A 26,844-nucleotide genomic window follows, 5' to 3' on the forward strand; every position below is an offset into this window, starting at 1 on the left:
TGAACCCACGAAGTAATCAACAGAGAATAGAAAAGTAATAGAGGAGGAGGGTTGGCAAAAGAAGGGAAGGGGGCAGAACTCAAGAGGGGATGTTTTAGTTTGGTCTTTAAGCATGCTTAGTTGCAATGAATTGCCAGTGATAAGGTTAGTACCCTAGTTAGGCTTTTGACATTTTTATCTGTCACACTTTTTCACTTACAACTCCACAAGTCATGGAATCTGCGGTATGTAGAAAGTCATCTTCCTCGTACCTCAGAACAAAAAGTTACTAATTGCTGTTTTGTGGTATGTGAGCACAAGCAGAAGAATAAACATGATTCTTGCCCTGAGGACCTTATTGTCCAAGAACCTGATCTAGCAAAACAGGCCAGGCAAATTTTAAAACTGTAAGAAAGCATTGGCTTAAATAGTATTGTTCCTGTGCACTACTACCAGCATATGCTTGCAGAATAGACTTAAGTGTAGCCATAACATAGCTCGCAACAGCAGGAGGCACTGAAGAAAGGTAACCTGAAGGTTACAGCACTGAGTTTAGGTTAGGGTTGCTATGTATTTATGTTGCTGAATCTCAGGTGCTGTTTTGGTTTTGGTTAGTATCAATGTGATGATGGCCTTCATCCAGAAAAGCACTTAAATGTGTGCTTCATTTTAAGTACACTGGTTAATTCTGTGGGAGTCAACAGTACTAGGGCACTGAAAGTGATGTGCATGCCAACTGACATTGCTGGATCAGGGTCTTTGTACAGTTTTGACAATTAAAACACTCACAAATTACTAGCACGAGTACTGAAAATAGGAAGCTGATGGACAGACAGGATGGAAAAAACGAGTTGTGGAAAGCATTAAAAGTTCAGAAAACACTAAGTGAGGGAAAGAGCTCGGGAATCAGAAATGAGCTCCTGGTGACAATGGAAAATAGCTAATCACTGAGTGGCACAGAGAGCAACAGCTGCAAGACTGCTATCTGCCTGCTGCTGTGTGTTCGGCCTTTCAAGCTTTTGGTGTTCGGATTGTATTTACTTGGAAACACTGGTGGTATGTACTACCTCTAGATCCAGCTCCTTACATAAATGGAAACTGATGAAGGTATGGCTTATGAAAGAAGTCAAAAGATTCCTCTCCTACCGCTTTTCCTTAAACATGCTGACAACAACACAAGAGCACTTCCAAACAGACCTGGCACACAGGCACAGAACGCTGCCAAAGCTGACTTCTTAGTGAGTGCTGTGAGGAACAGTTTCTACGGAAATGGGGAAACTATTTAACTATAGATTCAGTCTGCATCTAAGCTTACATGCTTGTGAACCCTGTGTTTGCCACCTCCACACTGTAATCCCACTGCCCATAAATACACTTTAGTATCCACATCTCCACAAGAGCTGCAGTAACACGAGCATAGTGGCAGGCTTGCTGGAAGTGGATCCCTGGTTCTTACTGTGGAGCTGATTTCAGTTTTTTTCTGTTCTAGTTCCTGGAACACGGAAATACCTTACCAGTATTTCCATGTCTCTTTATGATATTGTTTCTAGTCATAAAACATTTAGCTTTGATACTTGATATGCTTTTTGTTTAGCATAGTCCTTGCTTCAGTCCATCGGGGCAGTAAACCACCCTTGTCATTCTGATCTGTATCATCCTGCTAACGTGGGCTCAGTAGATCTGCTTCCAGCCGTTCAAAACAGCTGATGATCATGAAAATTACCTTTTAATGATAGGTTACTAATAGATTACTAGAGTTTTGCAGCTTACTCAAGCCTGAAGTGTGGCATCAATTAACTTTGGGCTTTCTTGGGCAAAAGATGTTTCATTTTAAGTTACAAAAATACCATCACTGAAAGCTGCTGTAGTAAGTGCTTGCAGAGTGAAGTCACTATCCATGAGTAAGGCTTTGAAATAGAACACTAAGATGGAGAAAGTGAAATCTTGTACAGTAAATGTGTTTATTTAAATCAGATTTGGCTCTGAGTATTTTTTTTAATTGTTATTCTCTGTGGCCTCTGTTATACAGATTACTCATCAGTATCCTGGCCTCAATCCAGCTAAAGTACTTAAGTAAGTGCTTAACTTTAACTAACACAAATAATTCTGTATTCAGTGCCAGCGAATGACAACCCATGTAAACATGGGCTCACACTTACTCTTCTTTTCCACCAACTTCAAATTACCTGTTTTTTACCATTAGTATTACCTTACTCTGTTATTTGGTGGTGTTTGTTTCTTTAGTGTGCATTTCTCACAATAAAATATCTACTGTAATCATGCTTAATACCTGGTTACTGCAGCTCTCTCCAGCAATGATTTCCCCTTGCCCTTAACTGTGCCCCTTGGCATGGTAAGAGGCAAGCCCCATTTCAAAGAGACTTAAGGAGCACTCCAGCATATGTGTGCAAGCAGCTTAAGTACATCTTTTCAAGCATATATGATAACAAACATTTAAGACAAGAACACTTAAAAACTCTGCAACAGACTAAAACTAAGAGTAGCATCCCTGTGTTTGCAGAATCAGGTAACACGTAACATCAGTACTCAATAAGATCGGGTTTGTTTCTCACAAATACTTCACTTTTTGGAACTTTGTGTTTGAAAGGACAGAATTTAGATGCTGGGCTGGTTGATTAATAATATGCAACACTGACAATATTGATTAAGACTCCACCTGTATTCTGCATGTTCTTTGTTTCTGGTGTTAGATCAAAGGGACTTCTGTAAAGCTCTCCTGTTTCTCAGTTAAATCAGTGAAAGAATTCACTGGGATTAAGCCACGAATTCATTTCCATATAGAAATATTTAGGAAAGGCTCTCCACTAAAAATGTGAAATCGCTCTGCACATTCAGTTCACAAGTCCTCAGGAGAAACAGATTTCAACACTCACTACTGCAATTGCAGGGAAGATTTAGTACAAATGCAGCTATCCATTTCATCATCTTCCCTAGTGCTGGATGCACTCCTGTAGATTTTTTGTTTGTTTGTTTTTGGTTTTAGGATTCAGCTAACTTTGATTGTTACTCCATTTATGTTATTCATTTGACATGCTAAAGATCCCCAACTGTGACTGCTTATCACTAATAATTAACTCTGTAAAGTGATTAATATTATAGCTACTGCTATGTGGGAGGATGCCTGCAGTGGGAAGCTAGTTACTACTTACAAAATGTAAAAGCAATATATAGTTCTTTGGTATTCCCTGCCAAAAGACTGCTTAGGACCACAGGGTGAGTTGTAGTCTGATGGCACTGGGATGAAAAAAAAAACAAAAAACCTTGTGGGGTAGAGTTCTTATTCAATGGCACACTCTGTTTTGAGCTGTTTTCAGATGAAATCATTAGAGCCATCTTCAGCTTCACCATAAAGTATTAGAAGTAGATACAGAACATCAACCCTTGCTCCATCACTTTCGCACCTACTGCAGTACAGTTGTGTTGCTAGTTCAGACTAGGGACAGAGCACCTAACTGCCCCCTGTAATGATACAGTGGAGAACACACAGTGCTGATACAGTGCAGTTTTCAATGCCAGGTGTTTTGATAGGATGTGGTCACTTTGTTCTGAACAAATTTATAATCTCTGAGTTGTCACGACCACGTGGCTACAGCATTTAATATTTCCAAAGCCCTTTAAGACTAGAGCAAATTTTATTGCATTCCTTCCAGGCACAGAAAGCAAAACCTTCAATTCAGTATTTTGTATGAGGCACCCCCTTCCTTACTAGTTTTTTTGGTCGTGGAACAGTGGTTCTTTAGAATAAATGGTAGAGACTACAATTCTTGCACAACTGCTCTGTTTACTGGGAGCTTTTCAGGGTGGTGGTGGTGGGGGGTTGTATCCAAAGCAGTAACAGAGCTCTTCCCTAGGACTGAGTGTGCTCTCAACCACCTAACAGACACATGGACTGCCACCTCACTGGCAGCCTTTTCACCATGCAGTTAAAATTTTTAAATACAGACAGGATCCAAGGTGGGATCCTAATCTTAGCCTCTCTGATTCTAGTGTTCTCAGCTGCCCTAAACCACTGGTATCAGTTATCACCCTCTATCAGACAAGGAGTAGTTTAACTTAGAGTTTAACCAGCAAATGAACCCTTTTTTCTGCTAAATTTTTCTTCCACTTCACGAACCAGACTAAACTAAACAAAAAAATAAGCAGTAAGTGTTTAAAATCAATTTTGTACAAACAGATTGCAACAAAATAAGTGTATCTATGACATGCATTTGGAAAAATTCTATGTTGTTTATTGACACCTGATCAGGAGAAGAGCTGTTAACTACTTGAGTTGTATAGAACTGTAATTGTAGTAAGGAGCTCTAACAAATGGTGGGAAAATTACCATTTGTAGTTTACTCTTGCATTCAGAATGGGTTTGCCTCAATTTGCATTTAAATGGGAATTCCTTCTTGTTGCTCTTCAATCCATTAGGTTTTATAAGGTAGGTAGCTTTTTTTTTTTTTCTTCTGAAGTACTTCGAAGGGCGTTCAGTTTTACTGCTGTGCAGGTGGCACCCCCAGCATATTGGTATTAAGCCTTCCTTGATCAGAATGTGAGACCTGTCAGGAAAAGCTCTGAGAAAGGCAGCTCTGAATTTCCTGTAAATGTCTGTTTCTGAATAAAGCACAGGTAACATCTTTGTTGCAATGCTTGAATAAGTCTGTCCCACGCAGACTTGTGATTTGCAGCATTTCTTTTTTTAGGTTGCTCTATTCCTACCCAGTCATCAAGAACTAATACTAATATGTAATCTTTACTATTATTCAGTATTTGCTTTAGACATTTTCTAATTCAAAATAAGGCTACTTGGAAGGGGGGGGGGAGGCAAAGCAAATTTACAGTTGTATTAGATTGTTAATAAACTGGCTGTTGTACAAAACAAAGACTTCTCATTTAACTATATAAAATTAAATATATTTTTCTAAAGATTGGACAAAAATAGAAACAAAAGAAAATAAGTGTGGAAAGGACATTAAAAGTTTATTGTCTCCATAGGACGATCAACTATATGTAACTAGTTCCCAACAAATAAGTTTTTTAAATCCTGTTCCTAAAAACCTCCTGTGCGAGCAATGTAGTTTTTTTCAGCAAAGTGTGTTGGTGCTTCCCTGTTGTTGGGTTCAGAAAGTTCTCCCAAAATCCAGCCTAAGACTTCTTTGCTAAAGGCTAAGTAGATAATATGCCATAACCAATGGACCCAGAAGATAGCGTATCACTTTCTTTTTTTCAAAACCACGTTACACCTGGAGACTGTTGTTATATTTTCCTTCACTCTTCTTTGTTTGGTTTATTTTGTTTTCTAGACTAACAGACCAGGAGGTTTTTGAGTCCTTCTTCACAGATTATGTTTTCTGAACTTCCAGATCATTGTTGCTGGGGTTTTTTTTCATTTTTTGTACTCCCTTGGTTCATTCTTGAGTTTGATCCCCAAAACTGAATGCATTATCCCAGCTGGCATCTAACCAGGGAATGTGTAAAACAGATTCTCCATGTCTTACCTATAACACATTTGTGTATAGTGTAATTTTCCCCCCTGAGAATATGACATTGTTGTCTGACATTTATTTTCATTCTCAGGTTTTTTCCTTGCATGACTGCTGCAAGCTGATCCTTTCCCATTTTACTTTTGCATTTGATTACTGTGCTCTGCTTACCTATATCAAAGTGCATCCTGCTTTTCGAAGCACTGCAGCAGTTCTCAAGATTATTTTAAGTTTTCAGGCTATCCCTAAAAGAGCAGCATCTCTTAGTACTAAGTCATTTGAAAATGCAATCAGGTTATTCATCATTCCTTCATCGTCAGTGAAAACACTGAATGATTACAATACAGACCTCTGTTGAACCCTCTCTTAAACTCTTCCAGTTAAGAAATCTTACTGCCTTCCTTCTGAATATTCTTGTAACCTTCAGCAGCCATTTAATCTAGACTATCTGCCTCGTTTGCGTGACTGTCATGAAGATAGTGTCAAAAGTCCTGTTAACTTGTCCTGCATCTGCTCACCACAAGACTTCTTCCTTGTTATTAGAATGACTGTGATTGGCTTGGCGTTGTTTATACACTCTGGCTATTACTGATGATGTTTCTTTCCTCTAACTACTTTAAATGGGTGTATTTGTTTCCTTACCCATTTTAGAATCAAAGTGACACTCAGTAGTTTATAGGTTCTTGACTCACTCCTGCTCCCTTCCCTTACAGACAACTACTTGAAGCTGAAACTGCCCAAATGGAGATGCAGAGATCCAGTCAGTACAGTGACTGCATATCATTTTATTGTGAGCAGTTGTCTAAAACAGGCCATGTGAAGGATGTCCTGGAAATGTTTGTTCCTTCACTGGTTGCAGAAGCAGCAGTCTGGAGTACCTTAGTCAAAATGGAAAGACACAGGGCAGCTGTCATTCGAAGCATTTTGATATAGCTGAGGACTGCACTAATAGATCCCTATCCCAGTAGATGCATTCCTGCTAATTCGGGGAGGCAAGATGGCAGGAAACTACACCAAAATAACCTTCTGATGATGTTAACTGCTGGTCACATCCCAGGGATGTTCTTACGAACATAATGGGATTCCTTCAGTAGGACACAGGACTAAAAGGACTCTGAGATTATCAGGTAGTTTTAACACATTCAATTTAAATGCAGATATAATTTCCAGGACTGGTACTTCTACAGAGCATACCCTTTACCCTAGAAAGCTAAAGAAAACAGGCAGAAGAAAGTAAGCAGTTACCTATTAAAATTTACATTCTAGCCTTCCCAGAAGTCCTAAACCCTCTTTTGTTTACATCCACCTTTTTATGACTTTTGCTGTTGTATCAACCTTGAGCTGTTTTACTTTGCCTCTTCAAAGACTGCTGCCACTGCAGTATTAAGCTTCTGTATTAACACTATGTCATAGCTCCCTGGGTTTTGGCATCAGTAATGCCCCTGTAAAAACAAAATTGAAACCTGGCAAAGAAGAAATGTTTTCAAACAGCTTTGCATTTATTTCTCTTCTAAACGTTTGTATGTAAAATTTATTTTGCTTAGGAGCATTTACTATACAAAGTATTTACTGTCTTGTAACATTGAGTATCTCAAACAGCAAACAATAGCAAACATTTAAACCACAACCTAGACAAATGCCTTGGTTATAGTTCATAGAAACCTCCTGTGGCAGTAGAACAAATAGACACCAACAAACAGATATTGAAATGTTACAATATAATAGTATCATCTTGGTGGGAATTACAGGTGCTTTGAAAGACAGATATTTTCCTTATCTTTAACCAGTAATCCTTTTATAAAATGGCAGGTAGAGTTTGTAGAGAAAGGCAATACCTAAGATTGTTAAAATACCTGCTGATTGCTCTAATGCTGCAGTAGTTCACAATGAACAAGACACTGTCTTCACCATTGCTTTAAGCTGACTTCAGAGTGGCCTGTTTCCAGGTGTGGCCCCACTGTCACTCCTGCCCTTGGCACGCCTTGTGCCAGTACTAGCTAGTAAAACTGCACAGTGACTTGGATCAGGAACTGGATAAAGCCCAATCTTTTCTTTTAGTTCCTTTGATTTTCAGCTGCATCAGTTTCCTGTTCTGACTCACTGTGTTGCCTACAAGCCAAAAGGAGCTAGAATGCAAAGTGAGGAGCAAAATGAACACCATGATCAGCAGCTTGTCCAAAATTGGTTTAAACAAATTGTGAGACTGCAGGCAGAGAGAAGGATGGAGTTTCAGCCTGTAGTTCTCTATTTCCTTTGGGGTGCCAGTTATATATTAAATTACTGCCTTTATATTATCTTGAGTTTCTCATAGTACTCTTGGTCTGAATGTAGATTCTGTCACTGAAAAACCCAGATCTTGCAGTATGCTCTGAGGTTCACAGGGCAGCACAGCACATTGGATGACATAGACTTACCCAACTTCTTACAAACATATCTGCACTTTGTAGCAGCTGAAATGCAATGCCCACCTTTGAAGCTCAGTATCACTTCCAGTGACAAACAACTTTGGAGTTATTATTTCCTTGTGGCTGGTGCTTAATAGATAATTATGCAGAGTAAATACTTGTTTTAAAAAAAAAAATTAATGTTATGTCCAATCAGAAACATCATCCTATTCTCCTTTTGGTTAGGGATATTATCTATATCAAAGTACCTGATAAAGAAGATAAATTATTTAGAGCTCTTAAAGATAGCTCCCAGAGATAATTAAAAGCTTCCAAAGCATATTAATTAGTAGGCTGAAAATATTATATATTACTATGAACTGCTTTGGTATCTTCTGTGGCTGGTCAGTGAAAATATTTACTGAAATCCTTGAAGTATTTTAAAAATACGATTAGAAATTAAACATTTTTGGATTTTCTTTCAAGACTACCTTTACGGTGAGAAAGAACTGGATATTGCTAACTTCCTTGTCTATCCTTAAAAGTGTTCCTGAGAAAGAGAAGTTGTCACCAGCAGTTAGCTTCCTTGCGTGAAACATCTCTGGACTTGAGAAATCATAGAATCATACAGTGGTTCAGGATGGCAGGGACCCTAAAGATCATCTAATTCCAAGCCCCTGCCACGGGCAGGGATACCTGCCACTAAACCAGGTTGCTCAAAGCACCATCCAACTTGGCCTTGTTCCAGCCACATAACTTGTTACTTTAAAAGGATCTCATTCCTGAACAGGGTAAAAAAAAGTTCTACTAGCAACTGAGAAAGACCAGTGGTTAATAGGTATAGTATTTAATCAATGTCATGCTATATTTAAAGAATGCAAGCAAGATATGCATTGTTACATAGAGTAATTAGATTCTTTTTCAAGACAAAATTCCTAGTAAAACTAAGTTCTAAACTACTGAAATGGTGACTTGATAATGTACATGTTCCAGAAGATCGTCCAATGGAACATTTTTTTTGTCAGGTTACATCAGCACCATGAAAAACCTGAGAGTCAAAGTAGATGAACAGCCCAGTGCTTAACAGTATATTAACATTAAATTTCAACTCCTCAAAGAAATGTTGCTACAGATGCAATATGTAATGCCAGGTAGGAAAATGAGCTTATACATTAGGGAAAATATTAACATTTGTGTCACAAACTTGTATTCCCATGCAATTTTTCATATTAAAATTGACAGCTAGCTTTCTGGTTCCCCATTATTTTTGGCTCTCTCTTCATAGCTTTAATTCCAATTACTTTCTTACTTTCCTATGTTATATACACATTAGTGTGCTGTCCTTGATTGATTCAACCTTCTTCCCTGAGGGACCTGCTTAAATTTTGAAGCTTGAGCCCCTCCTAAGGGACCATGAGATTTCAAATGTTCTCTAATGGCTCCTGTGACTCCTTTGGAGCACTGTGCTGAGTGTCTGCCCACAATATGTTGTCATTGCCAGAGGACTGATCTGTTTATCTGCCTCTACAGCATCCATGTCTGAGCTGGTCCTTTTGACCTTCCTCGACAGTCTGTGGGGACCTGTTCATTATAGTTAAGCCTAGCTATAACTTAACACGTCTCGCTGTCTAAATAAATTCAAACGGCAAATCCATCTCAAATATTTCCTCATTTCCGTTGATTCTGCTCTAGCCTGGCTTACAAGCTCAGGTGCAATAAATTCCACTTTAAGCGGGGGCCTCCCCTGGAGCAAACTCCATCCTTCAGCCACTGTTAACAGTAAGTGGTTTGGGCTGTCAGCATTATGTGCTCAGGTACTTGAGGGCGAACTCAAGGCGCTTCGCCACCTCACAGGTACCCAGTGCGGTTCAGAACAGCTCTCCAGCCGCTGTCTGTAATGGCAGCAATGGCGCGGCAGTCACACTTTTTTTTTTTTTTTTGGCTCTTTCAATTTGATTTTTAAAGTAGGATCATCTAGTCTGATCTGCTGCACAATGTGAACTAGAATGCCACTCCCTAATCCCTGGGTCAAGTCCCTCCTAACTTCTTGCCCAGCTGAAGCCCAGTGAGGAGGGTGTTGTGCCCCAGGGCCGTCTCCCTCCTTTTCAGGGACTGTTCCGAGGCTTAGCGATCAGCTTTGATACAGGCGACTTACATGTAAGACGCTGACATTCGAGCTAATCTTTGTAACTCCTCGAATGTTTTAAACGGAAACGAGCGCGTTTGTTTCCAGAGCGGGTATCCGGGGATGGCGGCTCGGCCCAGTGTGGGAACTCCCTGTCACGCACGGGGGAAACCCCCTCAAGACCCCCTACCCGCAGGGCAGTGGAACCGTCGGCTTCCCCGGCGCTGCCTCTCAGGTGAACGTGCGGGACTGTACCAATTCCTTCTCGCCGGGGGAGCGGAGAGCTCCCCTCCGCCTCTGGCATCGCTCTAGGCCAAAGCAGCCGGGCGAAGAGCCGGGCCCGCCGAGCAGGCTGCGAAAGGCGGCTGGGGCGGCAGAGCCCCTAGGGCAGTGAAACTCTCTCGCCTTCGCTTCCCTGTGGCGCGCGGAAGTGGTAGTTACCTTCTCCTCCCGCCGCTGACCGACGGGCTTGACTGCAGCAAAATGGAATGTACCAATCTCTCCGCCAGAGCGGAGGGGAGCAGGAGGGTGGGAGAGAGGCGGCGATGAGGCGTAGCGGGAAGCGCCGTCCTGGCAAGAGGCGTTTGTCCTCCCTGTGCGCTGAGCAGCCGCCGACGGCTGCTTCCTCCGTGTCGAGGGGAGGCGGCACCTGCAGGAAGCAGGGCCGCGGGGAGCCCGGGGGCCGTAGGGTTAATGGGCTGGGCGCAGCCGCCACGAAGGGGGGAGGAAGGGCGAGTCCCGGTTCCTCCCCCCCTCAGTGTGTGCGGGGTGTGTGTAAGAGGCAGCGCACATCGAGCCGTGCGTGTGTAGGAGGCCAAGGGGCAGCTGCCGTCCCGCCTTCTCTCCCCTCAGCGCTCGGCGGGAACCGCGCCAGCCGCCCTCTCAGCGGTGCCACTCCCCTCTGCCGCGCCGGGTTGTGCCGATGCCGCCGCGGGGCCGGTGAGTCCGCGCCTGGATGCTCATCTCCTTCTTCTCTCTTACCTCCCGCAGGCGGCGGCGGCGGCAGCGGCTCCGGCTCCCGCTCCCTCTCAGCTCCCGGCCGCCTCCGAAGGGATGCTGGAGAAACTAGAGCTCGAAGATGAAGGTAAAATATCGAGGAAGGGGGGCTCCGGGGGCGGGTCAGTGGACATCCACGCACCCAGCGGTGTCTGGGCAGAGGGAAGGGAGCGGGGGGTATCACCCACCTCGGGGAGGGGGTTGCGCCATGCCCGGGACGGCCGCTGTGTTGACGTCTGCGCTGGCAGTGTCCTTGTGGGGTGAGTCGCAACCTCTCTCCCCCAGCCTCTCCTCCTCCTCCTCCGGCCCGGTCGCTTGGCGGTGCTTTTGTCCCGGTGGCTGCAGCCCGACTCGCACGCCGCCTCCTAGCTGATGGCAGCACATGCCCGCGCCTCCGGGACAGCAGCCGCCTCGGCGGTGTGAGCATTTCCTTTGCAGTTCCAGTCAGCCAGGGTCCCTGGCACTCAGGGGAAGGCAACCTTCATGGCATCCCTTCCTCTCTCTGGTAAAACACTCATTCTCCTCGAATACGTCCGCGATACCAAATATAGACTTTGAGATCGAGGCGCGCAGTGATGGAAGGCTTTTTCAACTCAAGCTTCTACTCCTTATGGATGTTCGTTCATACGTCCTCTTCAAGTGCACAACTGTGAACTACATTTTCCGTATGTGGCTGGCCCTTTGTGGTGTTCTTTCGCTATGCTGTTAAGAGCTGCAGTTTTAATGGAGTATACCCTTCTTGTTAGGGGAACTCCTGGCAGATTTTTTTATCTTGCCAAGTACTAAACCGTGGTGGCGGAGAAGCATGAGTCGTTTCTCTCGAACTTGCACAAAGCATTCGTCTGCCTCTGCAAGATCCGTATTGAATATCTTGAGCTTTCATTTTCATAAAGGATCAGATTAGTGGATGCAAATGTGGACACATAGCTAATCTCTATGCTCAGCAATTGTGAAGTGGCTAAGACTTTCATGGGATGTGCTTTTTCTCTAGTTGGTAACTGCCATTGTGAAATGTAGGACAAATATTTAAGGAAAACTTTGAAAATAGTAGGCTGAGTCATTCTGTGAAAAGAATTATCTAAGCCAGTATGCTAATAAGTTAGCTTCTTGGTTACTAGCATGCTCTCCACAGTTGTGGGACTGGTCTGAAAAAGTAGCACCTTTTATTTTAAGCCTTCTGTATGTGAGAAAAGGAAGCTCTTAACAATTGGGCTCTTTAGCATATATATTTTTTTTTTTTTTTTTAGGAATCCAGACAGAGTTTGATTTGCAATGAAATACTTTTGCCTTTGTGAATCTTAAACATGAATAAACATGAATATTTGGTGCAAAGGATTTGTTGCTAACTTGTAGCTTTTTCCCCTCACATTGTTTTAACTATTTTTGGGTAGGCCTTCATTTTATCCTTAGGGAGAGTTAGAAAATTAACAAATTAAGTATTTCTTTTTGCATAAAACCAGATAGGAGATCCTGAAGCCTGCTGAATCACTAATAGTTAAGCTATTTTAAAAGCTATTTTAAATATCTTATACATGTAGGTATCTGAAAAGCACATTGGTTAAAAAACCCCACCAAATAGTTTTGTAATGCCTTTACAATTTTAACAGTGTAAGGTAGTATTATTTAGAAACTCTTGATTGGGTTGAATGTCTGTATGTGTCTTCTAAAACACTTCTTAAGAACTCAGGTATTTTATTGCAAGCTTAGTAATTTTAAAAAAGGGTTTGCTTCCTAGTTTTCAAGCTTCTGTTTTGCTTTGTCTTTAATTCACTTAGCTTTAAAAACAAAGGCTTTGTCTGTGAGACTCAGGCTGTGTGGGTGAGAGCAGTTCAGGCATGTGTCAAAAGATAATGCCCAGTAGCAAACCTGTGACCAGTTTAAAGTAGTATGTTAGTTATGGAAAGAAGCATTTGCCTTACTGGCCTTTCAGGCCTAACAAAAACTTAGTTTTATGCATAATTCTAAAGCCAAGTGGAAAGGATGTAGAATGCCATATTCAGAGGGTAAGATGCAAGTGAAATGAAAAGTGTGAATGTCAGACCGAAACTACCTGTCCAGAATGCTTCTTCTGTATGAGGAGGCCTGTAGAAGGAGAATCAAAGATTGAGATGCAGATGGAAATGACGCACCTTAGTTGCACTATGCATTTTATGACCTAAATTTTTTGCAGTAGTTGCCCTGGTTGTATTTATGCTAACACTGGAGGTGGGGGAATAAAATGACATCTGCCTTTCTTTGTTGTTGTTGTTGTTGGATGGCAAGTAGCAAGTGCTCAGAAGTTGAGAAACTTACTTGAAATCTTTGTAAGATTTCACTGAGTGGCTGTAGCCACGCTGTAACTGACAATCTTTCATCAATTTCTGTCGCTCTGCTGACACCTAAAATTGTGAGTTAAATGAGAAATTTGAAACTTACTTTGAAACTGCTTTCCTCACTGACTTTACTTTTGAATATTTGCTCGTGCTGGCTCTTGAGCTCCCGTATCCATCAACAGTTGCTAACTATCGTGTGTATCAAATTATACTGTGTTTTTTTTGAAACAGAGAACTTAATAAAAAGAGCTGAAAAATGAGACTCAATGAATGAGGCTCAATGAATGAGGCTCTGAATGCCATCCGGTACCTTGAAATGGATTTTTATTTGTCACTATTCTCATTCTCAAGTGAGAATGTGAAAGCACAGAAGGCATTAATTTAATTTGGATTCTAATTAAAAAGGTTAAATTGAAAAAAAAAAAAGGTACTAGAAAGATTTATAGTCTAAGGAGTACTGTAATGAAATATTCAGAGTTTAGCCTAATAATGTGATTTCTAAATAAAATGATGCTGTCACCTGAAGAGCAATTTTTTTTCATTATATGCATTATAGACAAGGAATATATATAAACTGTTCTGTGCATAATTAGTGTGGATGGTATATGAGGTCATTGTCACAGAAGTGCCTTTTTGGTTTAAAATGTCTTTCTTCATATACCTGTCTGGATTCTCCAGGATCAGTGCAGCTCTGTATTGGTGAGTCACTAGTTCTGTCTCACATTGGTGTAACAGTACTGCTTTTATGATGTGTAAAAGCAGATCTTGGTAAGATGCTGTTAAACCACATCGGCTGCACTGCAGCTGAAGTAGAACAGGCTGTATGCTGATTATGTGGAGAAGGACTGGATAGGTCAGCGAGTATTTGATTTTGGGGTTCCTATAGAACCTTCTCCCCGACAGTGATCAGAGCAGGAAAAGGGTATGCTCTGTTCAAAAAAACAAACAGAAAACTTAATACGAGTAAAATACTCTGGATGCATCCTCCTCGTATTCCTTGGATGGGAATGACCTGCCTATGATTCTTCAAAAAGCATGAAAGCTCTCTGTTGATGTTTTTAGCCTAAAATCGATGAGAGACCTCCTCCCAGGAATGTACATAAATGATCAAACCCCAGTTATCTTCATACATATTGTGGGTTTTCTTGTTTGGCTCTGTTTGTGCAATCATGTTTCTTTGTTAAGGTTGGTTTTCGGTTTTCTTCTGATCAATTGCAGGTTTTCTTTTATAGAGCATATGATGAGCCTAGAAAAGAACAAGGAGAAATTATTCTGAAGATCTAATATCAAAAAGTGTTTTCGTTAACAATTTACACTTATTAGCTTTAATTTGTTAAACTGGAATTCCAGAAGTGGTTGTGTTCCAACAGCTACCTGTACTGTGAGAGGAGAAGGCAGATTAGAGTAGCAAAGGAGTAGCAGGGGCATGCCTGTAAATTGTATTGATTTAATTGGTGTAGTTTTAGGATGTTATTTTGGTTGGCTCTCATCCATGTTAATCTCTTCCATTTGCTCAACTTGGGTAATAAAGTAGTGGCTACTGAAAGCAGAATTAACTACTTGTCTATAGCATCTGCTGACTTGGGGAATGTTTCCAAGATGTTTTCTGCAGACAGAGTTAAGTTAATTGCAGGATTCTCCTGTATCTGTGCTCAATTCCAAGTCTGGAAAACAGAATTCTGCAAAGTGTGTGCAGCAATTGTAGCATCAGAGTTAATGGGCCTCATGCGCTTGCTCTTGAATGCTCTACTTCTCTGGAATGTTGCACAAAGCAACGTTTAGACAGTTATTTGATAAACAATTTGCATTAGAGTGGAATCTCTCCTAGTAATGCTCTGGCCTTCATCTTGCTCTTCCTGCATCATCCGTTTCTTCTGTCACGTGCTAATTTCTGCTGTCTCCTGAAATAGACTTTCACCAGTAATTGCATCTCCTCTTAAATTGTTGTGTTTGAGGCCATTCCTTCCCTGCTCTGCAGATTTTGCTTATTGTTTCTTGTTAAAAATAGTTTCTAATTGAGCTCTTCCTGTCTGCCAGCCTCCTGCTGACAACTGAATATCTGAATCAAGGTATGAAAACCGACATCACTTTGGGACCAAAAACAGCTAAAAGAAGCTTGTAATAAAATGCACATTAAGGTGCCTACTAGAGTTTGTTTAATTGTTAAGACTGATGGATCAAGTACTGAAGTTAGGAAATAGTAAAGATAAGGCTGTTGCGACTGTAATTGATTTCTAATAAACATTCATTAGGTGATTGATAAAGCTGGTGTGCTCTGGAGTATAGAAATGGCTTTTTGCCCACAAGATGTGCCTTGAGATACCGGTGTGCGTGATGATAGTGGTAGGGGAGGTTTTATATTAAGTTTTCCACAGCAGATTAGAATTTTAGGGGACACAGCAAGAAATTATTAAGCAGAGATGATAATTTGTATTAACAGGCCTCACATGGTCTTAGATTTGGGGATTATTTTCTCTTCCTGCTTTAGAATCACATTGTGGTGTGATACAAGAAGCAGAATAGCAGATTGTTTAAAAAAAAAAATCTTGATGCTTTTGACCTGGTTGTCTGATCTGAAGTAATCCTGAACACTTGCATCTGAAACTCTAAACAACTGCTTGTTCCACTGAATTTATGTTTATATTTTTCTGTCATTTTCCAATGATGAGTATCAGTGGGATGGGCTTTCCTGTGATATACTTTTCAGAGCTGTTAAAGAATAACATCCAGAGTGTTCAAATATTCAGCTTTAGTAGTTAATGCAAGAAATTATGATCAAGTGCCCTGCTGTCCTAGGCAACCTTATGTCCTTTGTCAATTTGCTATATAGAAACATTGTAGATTACTTCTTTTCTCCTTAAAATTTTTCTTGAAAGATGAAAAATACAGATGAAGTGATAGTTTTATACTTTCAACTACCTGACTGACAAAAGAAGGTGTTCAGGATTTTGTTGTCTTAGATGAAGACGTTTCCCACAACCTATCTTTCCCTGGTGCAAGTCTTGTACATGTCCAAGTTGTTTCGTACCTGCATGATTTGCAAACACCATCTTCTAAGAGAAAGCCATTTTTGGCCATCAGCTATCTGTGAGGAGTATTAAAACAACCTGGTATTCTCCTGCTCTTGAAAGACTTGACTGCTTCATGTGTATGTATACAGGGTAGTATCTGGTGGCTAGCATGAAGTACTGTTTGACAAGTGGCTTTGACTAGCCAGTCTTGCTAGTGCTGTCACTTTCATTGACATCAGATGAGGGACGATATCAACTCTGCTAATAACTTCCATGCAGAACTTCCTTGATCCAGAAGCTGTTTGGTTTGATAGGGGGCTGTCGCTGCTGGTAAACAATTGCTTGCTATAAAGTTAAAAAGTTAGGACACTATCATATCAAATTCCAGGTGTCCTGAGAACTGCTTGACTTACAGCTATTGAGTTTACAGCATTGTGTGCTTAAGTAATGGTAGATGTGGAAGATGTGACAATATCAGTGTTGCCTTACAAATGACTACAAGATGATGTTACTTGCCTGTGACTGCTTTGAGCATTACCAGGATTGAGTAGAGTGACTAGAGAGTCCTTTCCTCAAGAAACTTCTCAGTGGTGGTTCTGCAATGTTCTGATAGGGCTTTCCAATGTCTTGCATATACAGGAAGGAGTACAGATGAAACAGCATTATTGTGTTGGCAGTTTGGTAACCTCAACTGTTAAATTTGGCTGTCATGATCAACTTAGTGCTTTTGGAAAACAGTGTCTTAGGGCATGACTGAGTTCTAAATGAAGGTGACTTGCTTTAAATAGAAGTAATGCCAATGTGACAATAATGATAGCAGAGCATTTGCATAAGTTGGCTCAATCTAACTGATGCTAAACAATCATAAGTTATATTTCTGCTTACTAATCATCTACAACAGATGTAACTGTCCTTTAAGATAGGACTTCGTGTAATGCTTACTGTAATGTTGATAACCTGAGGGTGGATGTTCATGCTTTGTCTGTGGAGCCTGTCTTTAAGTCAGGTCTCTTACATCAGCTTGCTCTTTGGATAGCACTTAAGCTACTAATATTTTGACTTCTGGAACTTTAAACTATACTTGCATTTCTTGGGTTTGGGGGGAGTAGGTAAGTCTGAAGCATCCTAAGGAGTGTTCCATGTCCCAACAATTACAGGAGTTGATGGTACTGTTTTTCATAACACTTCTTGCATCTTGTAGCACAATGTACCTCTTCATGCTTAGGATTGTTTAACTGCTGTGGTAGGCATTACTGTTGCTCTCCAAGTAGAGAAGACTGACAAAAGGAAAATGTGGGAGCTTAGGGGAACAGTCTTCTATGGAAGAGTTGTACCAATGACTAGGATTAATATCTAGCCAAATAAATTTAATACAAATGTAAGCATAACAAGTTAGAGCAAAGTTGAATTTGACTTTTAGATGTCCAGCCTGGCATCTAGTTGGAGCTTTGGAAACCTTAAATAACTCTGACCTTCTAGGAGTGAACCACATCTAAGAGATTTTTGAATGGGATATGGATGTCTTCAAGGTGGTTTTCAAATGTAGCTCGAATAAATCTAACTTGGTTTTAGGTTCTTTCCTCCTTTTCTGCATTGTACATGAATTTTGCTGTTTCATATAAAGCAGTCTGCATTTGCCAATTTTGAATGTAGCAGAAGTTAAATGGCACTCCTATGTTTTGTCTAAAAGCTGTTTTCATATGCTGTAGACCAGTAGATTTATTTGTAATGTAATTTTTTAGACTTTTTTAAGTTATGGAGTTTTGTGTTTCATTTTGTTTGGGTTTTTTTGACAATATTATTTTGTTTTTCTCTGTGTATTGTGGCTGAGTATGTAGTTCTGACATTGGGCATTTTAAGAAACAGAATCACTCTTCCTCCTTCTTTCATACTACTCCATTACTTTCTAGTGTTCATTTTTTTTTTTTTTTTTTTGCTGCTTAGTTAAAACTTCTACTGATGCAGAGGCAGGGGAGGAAGATACCTGAGGTGGTGGAGAAGGGAGCAGAGTGGGATAGGTTATAGAAAAGGACCTTTCTTGAGACTAGGAATATAGAACTTGCTTTAAAGGTGAAAACTAAAAAATTTTGCTCGTTTAGCTTAGTAAAAGGAAAGGCAAGAAGGAGTGTGATAACACTGCATGTGTGAAAATGTCTTGGAGGGGCTGGGGAGGTGGTAAACACCAAAGAGGAAAATTAACTGAAGAACAACATTGGTGGAGGAACAAATGGATATAAGGTCTTCCTGTATGAGCTTTGAAATAGTATTAGGAGTGAGTTTGTAGGATAGATTTTGTAATGCTTTGAATCACTTCAGGATGGAGTGGGATCGCTCAGTGCATGGGATTGTGTGGTTAGCTTTAATAGAAGACTGAATGCAGAAGGTGAGTGCTTTGCTCTATATAAGCAGTTCCATGTATCTCTCTACCACAGTCGTGCTTGAACCCCCCTACTATTTTTGAAAAGAGTAAAAGAGAAAGATAAACTCAAGAAACCAAAAAAAAAAAAACCAAACATAATTGCTCTGTATAGACATCATATGAGTTCAGAGGAAGATCAGCTTTGGGTTAAGTTTCAGTTTATCTGTTAATAGAGAATGGATCAACAGAACTTCTAGACTAGGTTCCAGAAAACTACATAAATGTACTGTTTTGAATACGTGGTGTCTCACCTATGTGAACTGGGAAACTGCTAATTCTTTCACCATAGAGCTTCAAGCTACACCTGCCATTAGGTCAATCTCCTAAGTGATATTTTGAAACAGAAAACCTTGTAATCTATTGAAGTGTGCATACAGACTCATCAGTTCTAGTAGGAATAGCAATAATGGCTATTTGAAAAATGCTGGTATGCATAGGGAGAGGAGAAGAAATGTGTAATGGGAGACTAGAGAGAAATGAAAATGTAAATACTAAATTATTAAAAGCCTCAAGTTCAGACATCTCAGGATTTGAGACTAAGAGTTTATTAGACTTGACTAACCTATTTCTCCAGCAAATATAGTCCAAAGTCCTTAAGACTTAAGCCTAAACATTTATTCTTTCTTGAAGCATTATATAAATGGTGCTCGAAGTTCAGGTTTAGTCTTCAGTGGAAGATCTCCTAAAGAATAAATTTTTGCCCCATTCAATAAGGATACAACTGTGGTTTGTGAACTTGCAGTGTACTCATTTTGAAAATGCTTGTCTTGTGAATAATGGTTTGGTTAAGCTGCTTGTTTAGGTTTGATCTTGCACAAATTCCTAAAACCCTTAAGTGTCTATCTCTTTCTAAAGCATGTGTAGACTGTATGCAGTAGGACTTATGCTTGCTTTAAAGAAATAACAAAAATTCCAATTGTTTATCAATATTCCAGTATAGATACCAAGGACACAGGCTGGTTTATTCTTTCATTAATACATACCTTGTACTTTCATTGGATTCAACTCTACTAGTATTCAGAGGCTTAATTCCATTTTTAGTTTCTTATATTTTGTGGCTGGCGTCTTGCAATCTCGAGGAGCATGTCTGCATTCCAAGCAGGCGGCATCTTAAATTAGATCTTTGTTTGGGATGTTTAGGGAAAAACCATAGTGCTTGTTGTCAAGGAAGGTCTTGTACATGTTTTAGAAAATTCTTCAGGTCAGCTTAGTCTTTATTGTGGTGAAAATCTTAGAAGCATTATTAGATTGAAGGCTGAAGTTGCTACCTTTATTCACAAAACCACTTTCCTCAAAGCACAAGTCTTTCAACTTTGACCAAAAGTTGATTAAGTGCTAGTGGACTGATTCAGACGTATTCAGTTGGACTTCTGATACTGTTTACCAGTTAGTTGCTAAACAAGGCAGCTCTTGCTTGTAAACAAGTAAGTTTCTATGCCTGCCTCAACAAGAAACTTCAGAGTTACTGTGATTAAGTTTGGAATGTGAAGTTTCTTACACTGCTCATCTCTCTTTTTTTTTTTTCTTTTTTTTTTTTTGTCTGCTTCAAATCTCACATAATCATCTGCTTATCCACACTGCCAATGGAGAGCTACAGTAAAAAACAAGTGTTACCTTTTCAGCCCCTTTAGCGGGGCTTGGTAACTTCAGAAATGAGAAACAAAATTTTGAAGTGTGCTATGAATACAAAGATTGAAACACAATCTGAATATTTTCTTGTTTCAGGCAACTATTTGTATTAGTTCTCTTACAAGATCTAGCTGCTACTGAGGTTTGAAGAAGTGGATGTATTTAAGCCTCAAAACCAGAAAAGTGAATTTCTCAAAGTAAAAATCCTATTCTTCCTGTAACATCATGTATTCATGCTGTAATATGTAATTGCATTAATCTTGGATCACTGAGGAATCTTGTGATACTGATCTCTAGATACACTTCCCATCACTTATTTGTATCAGAGTATCTTACATCTGTAAACTTATTATGATCCTTCTTTAGCTGCCAGCTTATGCATTCCTTTGGATGGGGTGGGAAACGTTCAATTTGCAATATCCATATCATACAGCCTGTGGCTGCATGAATAATGCCACTGTGTAACTTTTTCACATGTGGTTTGCCAGGATGTTTTAAAGCTCTTTGCAGATTTCAGAAATTAAAATAAAAAAGAATCTTGTCTCCATCACTCTACCCTCTTTTTGGTTCCTTGCATTTGAAATCGTTTCAGCTTGTGATGGAACAGTCAGCTCTTATCACTGTCACCATATTAATTTCTATGTATTTAACTTTAAACCTGTTTGGTTGGGGTTTTTTTCCTCTAAATTGGAAGCCTTGGTGGTTGTCTCTCCAACGAAGATGTGCTGAGCATGTCCTAAAAACCTAATGATGATTTATCTCCTACCAGTTACAGTAGTCATCTTCATAACCATCTCATCCCACTTTTCCCAATTTTTTTTTTTTACTGTTCAGTTCTGATTTTGTGTTTGGTTACATGGGTGATTATTTTGGTATCTTTGTTGTTTTTCTGGGAATAAACAGAAACCAGATTATTTGGCACAACATCACTTTTTTTTCTATGCTTGCCCTTCTTAAACTATGTTAGTAATATTTTCCTACCAAGTCTGATAGTGATTTAGCTTTTGGTGTCTTGTTCTTGTCTGCTGCTTTTAGCATTCTTGGCTCTTTAGCAGACTGAGAAGTCATATCTTCTTACATTATTCTGTGACAAAATTGTGGTTTCTTCTTCTCTCCCAGTTTTCTCAGTTCCCCAGCTTTTCACAGGATATACGATGTATGTTTTATTGTCTATCACTTAAAGCTATCTAAAAATCTAACAAATTAGTTCTCTTTCATAGGGGGTAGGTTGAAGTAAAACTGCTTATGATTGCAGCAGCATACTGTCCACGCTGTAGTACTGGACTTCTTTTCAGAATCTCTTCCCTTAGCTGAGGAATGATGATAAAATCTCACCTGAACATTGTATGTCTGGAACATTGTTCTTGATTCAGATGTCTTCACTTGCCTTACATCATGTTTTGGGGACTTTGGTGAGCTTGTAGAGACATCTGAGGAATAGTTTGTTCTTACGATTTAGTATCACTGTTGCTCTTGGAATGGATTTGTCTATATCCATTATGGACATTTCTTCAGGTCTGTTAGAGGTGTTTTGTAAATGACTCACAGTATCCTGCATTGTGAAAGTTGTGGGAGAGGTTATCAAGGATAATAAGAGACTAATTCAGTACGTTCACACTGGAGGTGAACAGAAACTTTATAGCCACCTTTGGTGACAACTTTCAGATAAAAATGCAGGCAGAAGAGCAATTTACAAGATTGAGTATTTTACCTATTGTATGCTCTGCCAAGAGTTATCTTTAACAGCAGGGAGAGAGGGTAACTCATGCTGATTAGTCACCCTGGTGTCTTCTGGCACCATGTCACATAGCTAAGCTGATCTAATGGCTAGCTGCCATGGGAAGGATGGTGTCCTTGTACTGTATAGCTTCTAGTGTAAGAAAAGGGCAAGAATAATCTGCTTGCTGCATAGCTAGATACGAGAGCTGAGTATATTTAAACCCAGCACTATCGTGAAGCCAATAACTTGGGACAAATTCATCTTTTCCAGCCAACTTGCAGTGTGAGGGACAGAATGGAATTATACAGCCAATGCAAAGGGATTACTGTCTGCTGCCACTGCCCTGTGCTGACACATATTTAGACCTGGCCTTTTCAAAGGTGGAGTTACTGTGTCTTTGTTGGCTAGGGATGTAAAAACTTATCTTTTAAATTGCTGCTGAAGCCAGATATATGTGAACAACCCTACGATTCTTCTTTCCACTGCGATATGTCTAAGTTGGATTTTTATTTCTGTGTTAACAAAAGACTTATTTTGCTTGATTGAAGGATGTAAGAGAGAATAATATGGAGTCCTTTTGCTGGTTTAACACATCTTTTAATAAAGTGTATCAGTGTATCAATAAGCTTCACCTAATGTGTTGGTGTTGGATCAGTTCTATAGTAAACAGGGGGGTGAAAAATATAGTTTGTAACGTTTTAATTCTCTGGCATCTGAAATGAGAGATTCAATGTATTACTTGACTTTTGTAAGATAAGAGTATGGCCTGGAATAACCTCAAATACAGATATGTATGTGTGCAATAACTGAGAAGAAAATGTTTAGGGTTTTTTCTAGTAGATAGGTTTAGTTTTTATTTTATTGATTGAGAGTATCACAAAAGTACGTTTCTAATCCCCATTTCATTTTTATCCACCATCTGAACACAGATGGTTATGCTAATAGTAGCCAAACTCAAGAGTCTAGCGTTGGATGCTGGGAGTGCCTCGCTCCTGCTGCTCTAAGAAAATTCTTTTTTGAAGTTCCACAGTTTCCCAGCCTGAAGAGAATGGAACTGATCACAACTTGCCTGCTGCCTCTTCAGAAATACAAAATTACCTTGTGGAAACTGGACTGGACAGAGATGACATTGGAGAAATATTAATTTAAGGAGTTTGTCAAGCCTGACACTACTTAAGTTTCAAGCTGGCTTCCTCAGTACATAACTGGAGTTTGTTTATATATTCCAATAGCTTGCTGTTTTAAAACCAAGATTGTTTAAATACAGCTTTTTGGTCTGGATATCCTTTCTTGTCAAAGAAGAACAATTCATTTTGGTTTTGTTCTACATAAGTTGAAAGGAAATTCGAGTCTGAAATGTAGAGATGTCCAGATCTGAAAGTGTGCATTTTTGTTTTGCTTTAGGGTTTCCTTCTGCAATGGTGTTCAGTTGATTTGGCATGTTTCTTGCTTCTTTTTTTTTAAGGTTACTTAAATAAAACATCATAATGTTTTTACTTGCAGCACTTGAAGAACCGGAAAGTGACATTTATGTGCGATTCATGAGGTCACACAAGTGTTATGACATTGTTCCAACAAGCTCTAAGCTTGTTGTTTTCGACACTACGCTACAAGTGAGTATTCTTCTTTCAGTCTGCCTTTGCTTGCAGTTCCTTTTCAAAAAAGATGTTTCCTGAGTGGTTAAATTAAATTTGACCTATTGAGGAGAAATTCTTCCACAAAGCTTCACTTTGACTGTACAAATCTATATTGTTTCAGCTATATCTTTTGTGTTATACTAGAGGAGCTAGGAGAAGGCTTTCAAGAACAGAAAGGGGATGTAATTTGCTTTGCAGTTGGAATCACTATCTAAAAATCTTTCAGATGAGCCCAAACTTACATTGGCTTCTCTGTGGCTGTCAGAATTTACATAAAGATATTTTATGTAAAGATCCTGTGCAGTAGCTAGCGAGTATCCAGGTGTTTTGAGCCTGTTCCTGGTATATTGCTAAGACAATTTAGGACTAAAATGAATGGCTTAATTATGAAAATTATAACGTTCTCCAGAAAATTTTTGTTTTTCGTTTCTCATTTTGCTTTTAATCAGTAAATTACTTGCTAGATTCTTGTCTTTGATGTGTTTTTGCCAAAAGTAGGCATTAGAAGCCTGCTATAGAAACAGACTAATCTGTTCTGCAGTGTGGTAGAAAGCTGTGGCTTTCTTTTTGTTTCCTGGATTTTGCAAGTGGTATTTTTTTGCTTGCTTTGGTTTTCATTTGTTTCGGTGTTTTTGCTTTTGAAGGTGCTCTAAATTCTGGTTTACCTAAGCCCATTAGGCAATTTTGGTCTGGAATGTACTGCTCAATTAGACTTCAACTTTCCAGTCAGAGGCAACCATGTAATAGGTACTTAGTCCCAAGATGTTCAGAAAACCACCTTGCATGTCAGATAATTGTGTATAATACTAGGTTGAGTGCTGTCATCTAAAAGGTAAAGAGCCTACACTGCACAAGGCAAGAGCACTGCACACCTACAATGATCATCAGCACCCCTGAGTTCTGCAGCGTGGCTAAAAGCACTGGAACGTCAGTTACTGCTCAGTACAAAAAAAGTACCTTTGTAACATTGGCTCTGGACTTTTTTCCATTATCCAGGCATCTTGCAAGTGAAGGAGTTTCCTTCATCTCTTAACTATTTAGATTCTGAGCACACTGAGGCCTCAATGTGTTGCCTCTGATACCTTGGCAGAGTCCTCAAAGGTAAGCATCTCATCTGGTACTAGTATTATATGCAAATTTGAGCAAGGCCACTGTTAAGATTCTGCCTGTGTGCCAAAGGATCTTCTGCTGCTAGCTGATCTGGTAGCCAAGAAGGCAGTGCAGTCTGTAGCAGTGTTCCTGGTCAAATTATTTCCTCTTTTACCCAGAAGGCCAGACTTCTACTGGAAACTATCTTTAAGCACCTTGGTATCAACGGAACAGTCACTTTTATTTCCCTAGAGTTCTTTTAGCTCCCTAGAGTTTTACTGGACACTGGATTTTGTAGTGAAAATATACCACATCTGTGATGAGAGATAGGAAAAACTAGCTTGTAGTCTTAGAGGAAGAGCTTTCAGACACAGAGACATCAGTCCTACAGAGTTTAAATGTTCACATTTGATTTTGCTGGTAACAAACACTTCTTGACTGTTTTGATGTAGTCTTTCAGCTACATCTGCTCTCGTATTTCACCAGTCACATGGACTCCAGATATGCAAGTGCTGCAAAGTCGAATGAAGAGTATCTGTTACACTTAGATAGAATACTAGTGAGCAATTTATTTCTGCATTCCTTCTCAGAGATTTCTTTCTCTGTCTCTCAGAACCTTGCTTCTTTGGGAGGTTGAGAGTACTGACTTTTTCATCACCTCAGAGTGGTAAGGTTCTGCAGTTTTTCTTCTGCCCCAAAGAGAGAACGACAGTCAACTCTGGACTGAAGAATCCAGACTCCTTTGACCTGAAAAGTCAAATTTGGGTGATACTGTTTACTGACACTCTTCTTAAAGACTATTAACTTCCTTTTAATTTCAAGAGATATTAATTCTCACGCTAAGAGAGAATCTGTAGGGAGTTGGTACATGCAGCTTATTGGCACGGCCCACAACCTGTTGAGTTCTTAGCTGTCAGTGACCATCTGGATCAAAGGCTTGAGCTCAGTCACTGCTGGAATTGGAAAGACTAATTTTCCAGTACTTCAGGACTTTGCATCAGTAGCATGGAGCTTTGTGAAACATTGTTCCAGCAGTCCTCTCAGACTGAGGATTTTGCATGTATTGTCTTCCCTGGATCTGTTTCACCCATACCAAAATCAGTGTTTCTCCTAAATTAAAGCAAACCAACGCAAAAGCCTTGAAGTTCTGTGAAGATTTGAATTCAGTTTATTAATAATGGCAGAGCCAAACCAGGGTATTTAAAGATTCGCTTTTTTGCTTCACTTAGTATATGCTGGTAGCAATCAATGGAGGAAGAAAAAATGGACCTGGGTTCTAATGGCATCTTTTGCAAGATTCTGATGTTGGATTTTTATTTGATGACAGTATCCTGTCTCCCTCTGCTGGTCAGCAGTCACAGCACATCACATGCTTCTACCCTTGAATATTCTTCATGAGAGACTGTGGAAAGTATTCTGAAACTTGTGTAGCCGTGGGAAAACTGGAGATGTTAATTTATAATGTGGCACAAGTCATACTGCTGAGGTAACATCTATTCATAGGTGTTTAGTCTCAATGTCTGTAAGAAATTTAGTGTAAATATTTGTAAGGAATCTTGGTTTAACCCCGAATAAGAGAGCAGGTGGTAAAGTGCCATTACATTGGCACAGAAAGCCTGACGTAGCAGAAACAGTAGCTAATAAAGAGCAGGAATGGGGCTGACAGTCTTCTTCAGTCCTGCTTAGTTGTCGGTCAAAAGGTGCAGGGGGGCCTCTGAATGCCAGCAACTACCAAGCATCTTGCTGCTCCTAGTGCTAGCACACTAGTCTGGTCTTGAATGACCAGAATACCCAGCACCTACACTTGGCTTTTGTGAAAGCAGTGGTATGTCTCATGTGCTCTGTTAGGCATCAGATCATATGGTAAGGGAGAACTGTGCTATGCTTCAGCTGGAGAATGTGCCATTGGCACAGGCTTGAGCAACATCTATGTACTGAGCCAGACCTGAGCCAAGGTCTGTTTACCTGCCTGAGGCCAACTGGCACAGCTCAGTTTGCCTTAATATAGCTTTGCTTATTTCCCCCCAAACAATACTTGCATCTAGCCTGCCTGCCTA

General features: G+C 40.0%; 1 protein-coding gene across 3 annotated transcripts in view; it reads left to right on the plus strand.

Moving 5' to 3' along the window:
* PRKAG2 (protein kinase AMP-activated non-catalytic subunit gamma 2) overlaps nt 1-26,844 on the plus strand; it is a 92,765-nt gene that overhangs the window by 43,522 nt on the left and 22,399 nt on the right. The window contains exons 3-4 of one of the 3 annotated variants that reach the window (XM_054390131.1): nt 10,981-11,058; nt 23,565-23,674. In XM_054390131.1, coding sequence (XP_054246106.1) covers nt 10,981-11,058; nt 23,565-23,674 — 188 coding nt within the window. Of the gene's footprint in view, nt 1-10,964; nt 11,059-23,564; nt 23,675-26,844 lie in introns of all 3 variants that reach the window. The other 2 variants (XM_054390129.1, XM_054390132.1) reach the window with 2 other exon arrangements.

The sequence above is a fragment of the Indicator indicator genome, chromosome 20, assembly GCF_027791375.1.
Source record: "Indicator indicator isolate 239-I01 chromosome 20, UM_Iind_1.1, whole genome shotgun sequence".
Lineage (NCBI taxonomy): Eukaryota > Metazoa > Chordata > Aves > Piciformes > Indicatoridae > Indicator > Indicator indicator.